Below are 10,133 nucleotides of genomic sequence, written 5' to 3' on the forward strand. Positions count from 1 at the left end.
CTTAAAAACTTGATATTCCACCATCAACACAGTGTTGGTTCTCAATTCTGCCAAAAAACAGAGAGAATGATGTGAACCTCTCTTCCCACCAATTCATCATGCAAGCACAACATCTGATCACGAAAAAGATGGGCCCCACCATGAAGATCACCTTCCACAAAAAAACACAGAACGTGGATCCACTCATTAGGTGCACTACGCTTTTACACTGTGCATTGATTTCAACTATGTAACCCGCCTAGCGAATGGACCGCTGGATTTTCACCTCAGGTGATCCTCATGGTCTGGCCCACCCTTTTCACACAGACGGCCAGGAAAGACAGTCCACGACAGTCAATGTGATTATTTCTCAAAACCCAATATCTCCCCACAAAAACAAGGATTTGTAAACACACACATCTTTTATTAAACACACTCCAACACTACATCTTACTATTCCAATGGGCAGCTTCCCAAACTCAATATAAATTTCATAAAACTTACCAAACATGGACAACCAGATGTGCATGCTATTTCCAACCATTAATCATTCCCACATTCACTGGGACATCGAACACCGCCTTCAATCATGGCCCACCTGAGTTCCTAAGATACAGATCATCTCTCTCCACCTCAACTATGCAAAGAGCATTACAACATCCATCCATCCATCCATCCATTACATACATATCAAAGTATAGCAATACACCGTCCATTCCAACGTCCGTTACACTAGTGCAACATGTAACCATTGAGACACCATCCTATCATTTGTCTCTAATTATTCCAAAAAAGCCTTAAAAGGATATAACTAACTAACTAACAGAAAGAGTACTCATTTGCTGCATTTACTAACACTACAGTGTAATAGGACTCAACCCATGGTGTATGAAGGAGAGGGTAAGTTGATAACAGTGGTCTTGATCTTGGTCATCATTGTAATGCTGTTCGTGATGCCCTGCGATCCGATGCCGCTGTCTCTTAGACCCTGTAACAACATTGGTCGAGCCATATTCGTTAGTGTCCGATGAATGGTTGCATCCGTGAATGTTTTAAAGCTTGAAATATAGCTATACCTGGAATGGGAAATGGTCTGGCCCACGAGCTGGGGCCGAGTTGATCTGGACTGTTCCAGTCTCCATTGCATCGCTGATCATCATTGCTTTGTTGATGTCTCTCGTGAAGACGCAGCCCTGTAGAAGAGGAAAATTAAACTTTATACCACAACTCCAGTTATCAAGAGAATTACAGAGAGAATGGACGATCGGTCTTTGTCGCTTAACTACTGAAAATTTCATTTTCTTTTGCATCCTACCAAGCTAATCACCATTAGTAAGATTTCTATAATGTGTACACTATCCATGTGGCAAATGTGTATGGTCATCCAGACCGTTGATCAAATGGGCCCCACATGGATGGATGACCAGAAACAAGTGTCCAGACTATCGTGACCGCCCCAAGTTGTTAGGTTCGGCCATTGAATATGGACCATTTGAGCTCACCCTTGATTTGTGGCCCCCATGGTGGATTGGGGTTGCCCAAAATCTCCTGTATCCAAAGATCCTAAATCTTCAGCTGGGCCCCATTGAATGGGACTGTTGGTTGTAGCTTTCCATTTTCATTTAATGGCTTGGATCATCTGATTTGGAAGATGTATACTAAGGAACAAATTATCCCAAGATATGGCCCACCAGATCTATGGTTTGTGTCACCAATTTGGCTCTGCATGTACCATTACTGGGTGGAAAGAAAAAACTCCGCTTCTTTCAATTTAGCATCAGAAAATAACTCAGACTCGACTCGGACTGACCCAGTTCAAAACCATGAGCTGGAACTGAATATAGCGAGGGACTCGGTCTGACTCAGCTGAGTCATGACTCAGCTCAGGACTGAACGAGTCAGTCCGAGTCGCTGAGTCTTGGAACAAAGGCAAAAAATTATATACCTGAAGACCAAAATTGCTGGCATTGCAGTGGTGGATGCCTTCTTCGACAGAGTTAATCCTGATCACTGGCAACACCGGCCCAAAAGGTTCCTCCCATGCGATCCTCATGTCGGGCCGCACGTGATCCAACAACAATGGCCAAATGAGATTGCCCTCCCTCCTGTACTCCTGGCAGAAAGTTGCTCCCTTGGCCTTGGCATCCATAACCAATCCCTCGATGAAGTTTGCAGACGATTCCGACACGACTGGAGTGATATCACAGTCGTCCTCAGGTGGGCCCACTGTCAATTTCGCCACCTTTGCATTCACTTTCTCCACAACAATATCAGCAACGGATTCCATCACCAAGACAAGCTTCACAGCAGTGCATCTTTGACCACTGTATAGATGATGGATGAGATGTATATCAATCAGGAAATGTAGTCATCAACAAGATAAATAGTGAAAACATAAGATGCTACTTACAAATACACAATTGCAAAACAAGATCAGGCCATTCACAAGGCGGGCTGCATGATCATAGTTAAAAGACTCAGCGACTCAGACCAACTTGTCCGATCTCGAGTCGAGTTGTGACTCGCCTGAGTTGGGGCTGAATTGGACATTTGGCCCGACTCAGCCGAATCAGGGGTGACTCATGGTGCTGAACCGGATTGGATCTGACCAAGTCCGAGTCGACTCAAGCGAACAGTACTTGTTCGTGTCTTAAAGCTATACGTACGATCAATGCACCCAGACCCCAAAAATAGGGTGGCCCGGTCATTAGGTGGGCTACATTATAAATCGAAATTGGACACCAGTAACCATTTAAATCTTGTTTTTTTTTTTTTGGCATACACATGGTCCACCTGAAGTGGACCAACCTGAATTGTGGGCTATGCCAGATTCGATTCAAGGCCTGCTTGATGAACTGCTCTAGTCTGGAGCATGTGTGGCCACTTGTGTAGCAGTTGCCTATGGTAAATTTCAGCTAATATATCGTTGAAATACTGAGGATGCTTTGAGAAGAATTGTTTTTGTTTACCTGTAAGAGAAACCTCCCTTTACGATATTGCTTGCTACTAAGTCCAGATCGGCGTCTTCAAGCACAATGCAGGCATCTTTCCCTCCAAGCTCCATTTGAAGAGGGATCATGCCAGCCTTCTTTGAAATTGCAATGCCAGTATCTCCACCAGTGAAGCTGCAAGAACAAGGGAATTTCAAGTGAAAGGTGATTACAGCTAGTAGACATGAAAATGAAACTGTAAGTTGATGGAGAGAAAGGGAATTGGATGGTGGTGATTGAGTACTGGAGACCCAAAAGATAAATGAGACATACCTTATACAATTCACTCCAGGGTGCATTGTGAGAAAGTCACCGATCTCGGATCCTTTTCCAGTAATGCAACTGATGAGGCCTTTGGGGAAACCAGCCAAGTGAAAGCAATGCACCATGTGTAGAGCAGCGACCGCACCCTGCAAGGAAAACATGAGCACATGCACAAACGTGCAAAAATGTTACACCATAGAGTCACCAAATAACATGAAGTGAGAGGCTACATGACCAAACACTAAAGAAAAGGTGGGCCGTGCGAGTGAACGGTCCTTATTACCATCACGTATGTAGGCCATACAATTGTACAGACCACACCCCTCATCGATAACATGAACGTGGCCCCGCCTCATGTTGTGTTGGGCTGCATGGTAGGTGGGGTATGCCCCAAAATCTCCCACATGAGCCGATCCGAACCATCCTATCTGTCCCTTGTAAAATATGGGAAAATCAGTTGTATTTATCCATCTTCATTGGGTGGTTCAAATCATCTAATACAGGAAATTTTAGTGCATAGATCACCTGCGATAATGAAGCCCTCCAGATCAATGGCTCATGTTACTGAAAACCAGGTCCCACTTGTACCATTTCTGGGTCTAATAAAAAATGGTAAGTACTAAGCAATTAGCTATGTGTATGATAGTGATACCTGAGTAGGAGGCTTGAGCACAAGGGAGTTGCCGGCGATTAGAGCGGGAGCTATTTTTGAGACCGCCAGGTTGACGGGATAGTTGAAGGGTGGGATTGCAAGAATAACTCCGAGAGGAATCTACGATCAAACAAAAGCAAAATCAATAAACCAACTAAAATCCTCCAACATTCGAAAATGATGGTTTTCAGACTTGGCAACGTGGATTGACTCACTCAGTCTTGAGTCATGTATCGAAGCAGATTGGGTAGTAGTGAATTCAACTCGACTCAGATGAGTAGTATCAGACTCGTCCTAGTCTTAAAACCATGCTTGAAACAGAGAAAAGATAAATACAGATCATCATTGTCTGTAATGCATTTAGATAGTGTACTGAGAGCTCAATATCCATTTGTTCAAACTCAACAAATTAGGTAGTGTCCAGATGCTCAATTGGACCAAATTGCTATAAATTCAATCAAGTGTAGTGGAAATGGTGGGGCGGGCACCTAATTCAACCAGACCCTTGAATGGCAATTCCATAAATTTTCCATATTCGACTTGGACGGTAATCTGGGTGCAGTGGAGAATCTGCTGAGGATTTTATCATCTTATCAAATTAGAATTATTGAAATTCAATTCTATTCGATTAAGCCAAACGCAGCCCAATTGGTATGACCATCCCGCTCTACATCAACAAGGGAATACATACGAATTACATTTCTACAATTTTACTCCAAAATCAAACTGATATGCTTCATATGTTCATTTGATGCTTTCTTTTTATTTCTCTTTCCTCTTAGGACATCAAGATAAAAATGCCGAAAAAAATGAAAATTAGGGGCGTGTTTGGTTGTACCAAATATCATGAAATTTCATGATAGTTTGCACCAAATTAGACTAATTAATAATGAAATATCATGAAACTGTTGCAACCAAATGCACCCAGAAGCAAATAAATCCTAAGCCAATTAAATCATAATCTGTTTGAAAAGAACTAAAAATAAAGCGTGCATTTGGTTGAACCAAATATAATGAAATTTCATGATATGTGGTGTAACCAAACACACCCTTCAGGCAAAAAAAGAAGAAGAAAAGAACCCAAGCCACTCAAACCTTATTGTCTTTTCCATCACTATAAACAAACCCTGCTCGAACCCAGCCTGCCCAGCCAATGGCCTAGATCTCTCACAATAGAGGGTGGTCGGGCTTGGGCCCAAGCTTGTTTGTTTTGGCCCATCATGCGCCCGTGCAGGACTCGGTCCCGGGTTTTACTTTGTGGGCAGGCTAGGACAGACCTCAGCCCGGCCCGAACCCGGCACGACGGTGTATGTATCAAAAAGAAGGGTGTAAATTTCAAATCCCAAGAAACAAATTACAATACCTTTGAAGTGAGGCAGTACTTGCTCCTCTCATTCCCAGGGAAACTATCAGACACAAGAAATTTCCCCTCGCCCAAAATCCTCACACCTTCTTCGGCTGTGTAGGAAACAAGATCGCCTGACCGTACAACCTTTTGCATGAAAAACAGCCCAAAAAACACAAATTAGTGAGAATTCAACGTCAGTTTTATATATTTATGACATTGGCATTGCAACGTCGGACGTTACCTCAGTGACAGCGTCCTTGGCGGGCTTTGCAATCTCCTTGACGAGGCATTCAGCAATCGGTGCTTTGTGTTCTTTCAGGATCGCAGCGGCCTTGTGGAGGAGCTCAGCCCGCTTCCACAGCGGCGTTTTGGCCCACGATTTCTGGGCCTGCTTCGCCGTATCCATGACCTTGTTAACCTCCTCTTGGGTGCATGCTGGTAGGAAACACAATGCATGGACATGGGTGAGTTTGGAATTTCTAAAACTCGGACTCAGAAGCTGATTTACAGGTTTCAAGCTGAGTTGACTCGAAATAGTCGGTGAGTCGAATCGATCGTGTTGACTCTGGCTGCTCGATGAGCCAGCTTATACGGGACGATTTTGTGATGGTGATTACCATTGGTTGGAGCCATGTGGGGTCCATTGTTAAGTATGAGTGACATCCAACCCGTCCATCAGATGTGCCCCCCAATTTTAAGTCTAGATTCCAAAATTCAGCCTGACCCAGATCACAGGTGGGCCACAGAAAAGGGAACAATGGGGGCAAAGAGGAGGTGGACGGTCACCACAGAAACTTCTAGATGGAATGTGGAGTCCACGGTGTTGTTTCTATGTCACCCGCACCATACCAGGGTAAATGGACACATCTTAACCCAATCCTTTCCAAATTTCATGTGGGCCACAAAAACTGAATGCATAGGTTTTAGGTGTGTTTATACATTGATCTCTGTGGTGTGTCTCACCTTAGATATTTATAAGGCTGGATCATGGTATTACGGTGAATATGAGGATTCCCACCAGATGCACGGTTTGGATTCCTCATATACATCATGGAATGACATCAGACGGCTCAAACGAACTGTAATTAAAGTGATCGTGCCCATTCCCGACGGCTTCAGCACGTTGGAACTATTTGGGACGGCTGTTCTGGTGGCCTTCAAACCACAAGAAAGAGTAGATGATCCCTATTCATCTACAGGAAGTCCATTGACGGGATGATTTGGATATTTAACCATTTCTATATTTGTACCCTTAACCATCCATGGTGGGGACCACCGGATGAAAGGCTCAGATCACCGAGTGGGGCTCAATGTACGGAAGATATCCCGAGGAGTATTGTTCAGGGGATTAGGTAGCTCGCGAGACAAAAACATTCGTGGTCCTCCCTAAGCAAATCTCCATCACACAAACTGAATGCCAGCTAGGCTGACATCCGTGACTGTTTTCGTACTGGGCCCCATCACTACAGATCTTACCGGCTAAATTTGTACGGCATAGCTTAGTTACCCTACACTTTGGAGTGTTCGGCAGGGCCACCGAACTATTAACATAAAATAAAATAGAACGTACAGGCCAAACCGGAAAACCGTTCGCCTCCCTACCAAAGAAAGAAAAAGGATAAAGAAAAAGAGAAGGAATGCTACGATGACGATTGCACCTCTCTAAGGTAATCAGGACCATTGATTTAGTAATCTAGAACGTGGATGGGCCATATACCAAAATACAAAGGGATCAGACTGAGGTAGCCATCCGATCATGGGCCTTAAAAAGGGACGGTTCAATCAAAACACATCAACGGTCTACACTCAGCTACAAAGACTCAAAACAGATGAATGGCGATTGCAATACGATTGCAGCAATTTTCATCCGATAAACCATCCGTGCGGTGGCCTAGAAGATTAGCAGTCCAGATTGGACGCCGATTCCCAGGAAGTTCCTACGCTGCATCCTAGATAGGGTCCACCTTGATGATTGTGAGAAATCCATCCCGTCCATCCATTTTTCGAACTCATTTTAGGAATAACGACCGAAAATGAGCCAGATCAAAGACTAAAGTGGGCCACACGAGAGGGAAAGCAGGTAAAGAAATGCCTACCGTTGAAACCTTCCTGGCCCCACGTTGAGACATCCAAACCATTTATAGCGTCATTCCCACTGGGATGAGCTGAATAGAAAACTTTTCTGGCCATCCAAACGCTTCAACGGTGGACGTTCAATCCCCACAGTTTTCTCTCGTGTGCCCCACTTGAATCTTTGAGCCGGCTCGTTTTTGGTTGTACGTCTTAAAATGAGCTCGAGAAAACGGATGGACGGGGTGGATTTCTCAAAAACATCACGGTGGGCCCTACCTTGGTTCCGCGTCAGGAGATTCCTGAAAAAGTTTTTAGCAGGAAATCCACGTCTGCCTATATCACCTCGCCAAATGTACGGTGAAAAGCGCAACCACTTGGAATTGGGATAACGAGAGCGGCAACCGTTGGACTTCAGTCGTGGTTTACCACCATTTTGAAAATAGTTACAATTTATCCTCCTCAGTCCTCCCGTTACAACATTTATAAGACTCCAGTTCATCACATTTGTGAGGCCCATTTTGGATGGATGATATGTATAATATGACAATGATCAAGAAATCCTAACCACCGAATCGATACCTCCCAAACGGTTTGTTCGCAATAAACTCGTGAACGGTCAAAATCCAAGAGAGAAATCAGATGTTTGCAATTACTTTCTCAGTTAAATGCAACTGAAAGGTCTGGATTTTCCCATAATGAGGCCATCTGTACGGTTGAAGAGTCACCACCATTTTAAAGATGGAGGTGAACTATAAAAATAGTTCAAAGAAAAAAGAAGCATTTTCTAGAAAATGGATATTCTAAGGATAACTTGTAACACAACCGCCTTGTTTGTCAGCAGTTGGATTTTAAACAGATAAATCAATATCATCTCCATGGCGCAAACAGAAACTTTTTATCTGTTGCAACCTAATTGGACCGCATCTCAATGACTGCATTTACTGTTGACAACTTGAATTTAATATTTAAACAATCTTATAGACTCCCTACTATGTCTGGTGTATCTCAACTCCACTGTTGCTTATCATACAACCTATGCATCGGGCTTATATTTAATCTGAAGGTCTCAAATAACGATTCCAATACAATCAATGGATTAGATGTAATCACACACAGGAAAGGGAAGAGAAAAAAAGAAGAGAGTGAGAGAATGCTTTCTGAACTTGCTAGGAACTTATTAAATGAACCTAACTAACTTTAAAAGAGTCATCCATGTACTTGGAAATGAAGCTAACTAGAAATTATTTATAATCTATATTTGGATGCTGAAAATGGTTTGTAAGCTTTTGGCTCCATTTAATTTACAGGTAAAAAAGCAATTATTTCAGCCTATTTGATTTTCAAATTCCTTTGTAAATAACATGTAAATTGGTAATAATTATTTTCCTAATCTTGATTTGATCGTCCAAGGTAGAATTGAAAATGTTGCAAAATATTTGTGAGGCCCACTATAATGTATGTTGCTTATCTACACCGTTAATCCAAGCTCAAGTGAGCTACACCGTAAGAAAAGGTGAATCAAATACTTATACCTAAAAACTTATTGGGGCCCTTTTTTCTTTGATGTGGGTCACGTGAGTATTAGATCTGTCTCATTTCCCCACTCATGATTCAAAATATTCTGGTAAAATAAATGGACGTAACATATATATCATATACATATTGATGGGGCTCATAAATTTAAGTCAAGATAATTTGCACGATTTCAAATAAAAGTTTATGGATTTTTCAAAGGGAGTGCAAGAGTAATGATCATCCATTTACAAAGATTTCAAAAATCAAATTTAACTTCACGGGCTACTATCGAAATTATAAAAATCATTTACAACTTACAGCTAAATGATTTACACCATTTAAATCATTTAAGGCATCGAAACGACCCCCGACAAAAAGAGACAAGTGTCCCATATTTTCTTGGGAGTCTAGCCGGACATCTGTTATGGAATGTCTGACTTTTTTTATAACCGCCTGAAGCCTGAGGCGGCTGACTCCCAACTTTGCTTACTATCAAACGGCCTCATAATATAAAATTTTCAATTCACCCCTCGAAAGGTTGTTAAATTCCAGAACAACCCAACTGAACTGAAAGTAAAAAAAAAAAAAAGCAACTATACCTTGGACCTTATACTGGGTCTTTCTGGTGGTGGGATTGATAATAGCCACAGATTTCCCAGAAGAGGATTTCTTCCATTCTCCTGCTGCGTAGTATTTGAACACATCTCCATCCAAAATCTCTGCAAAAACACCACTCCCTGCCATTGAATTCTCTTACTTTTTCGCCTTTTCACCACAGATTAAGAAAGAAAGAAGAAGAGTGAGAAAAGAAAATAAAAAGGATTTTCTTCTTCTTCCTTTGGCTTTCTTTCTTTCTTTTTCTTTTTCTCTGTGATTCTGAAAGATGATATTTTTTTTGGTGGAGTTGGAGATGAGAGAAGGGAGCGTTAGGGTCAGGTATTTATAGATATTTCAACAGCCACGATTCTCGGATGACATGGGGCAGCTTTCCTTATCGGTGGTTGGATGCCCGACAAGTGAGTGGTTCGTATTCCTGAATTGACACTCGTCTTTAATCAAATTACCTTACTGCCACTCTAACGTCAGCCCGTGCGGGCCCAATTTAGGCAGCATGTACAGCACCCAATCTCTGTGGGGCCCATTATTGTTTTTAAATATCCAATACGTTCATCATGTTTATAATCTCATTTTCACCGTATAAAAAAAAATATGATATTCATATAAAATATTATGGTCTACACCGATGAGAAAATTTAAAATTGCCACTCAAGCATCTAATTTCACATCGTACAGCCCACCTGAGTTTTTAGAT

The 10,133-nt window shown here is 42.2% G+C and overlaps 1 protein-coding gene across 1 annotated transcript; it reads right to left on the minus strand.

Moving 5' to 3' along the window:
- Nucleotides 1-642: 642 nt before the first annotated feature.
- Nucleotides 643-9,745, minus strand: LOC131216989 (NADP-dependent glyceraldehyde-3-phosphate dehydrogenase). Its single transcript, XM_058211644.1, has 9 exons — nucleotides 9,421-9,745; nucleotides 5,475-5,668; nucleotides 5,249-5,377; nucleotides 3,886-4,005; nucleotides 3,243-3,379; nucleotides 2,949-3,104; nucleotides 1,925-2,303; nucleotides 1,056-1,172; nucleotides 643-967 (listed from the first exon to the last, which is right to left on the minus strand). The coding sequence occupies exons 1-9, from the start codon at nucleotides 9,563-9,565 to the stop codon at nucleotides 854-856; spliced, it is 1,491 nt and encodes a 496-aa protein (XP_058067627.1). The 5' UTR covers nucleotides 9,566-9,745; the 3' UTR covers nucleotides 643-853.
- Nucleotides 9,746-10,133: the final 388 nt, after the last annotated feature.

The sequence above is a fragment of the Magnolia sinica genome, chromosome 10, assembly GCF_029962835.1.
Source record: "Magnolia sinica isolate HGM2019 chromosome 10, MsV1, whole genome shotgun sequence".
Lineage (NCBI taxonomy): Eukaryota > Viridiplantae > Streptophyta > Magnoliopsida > Magnoliales > Magnoliaceae > Magnolia > Magnolia sinica.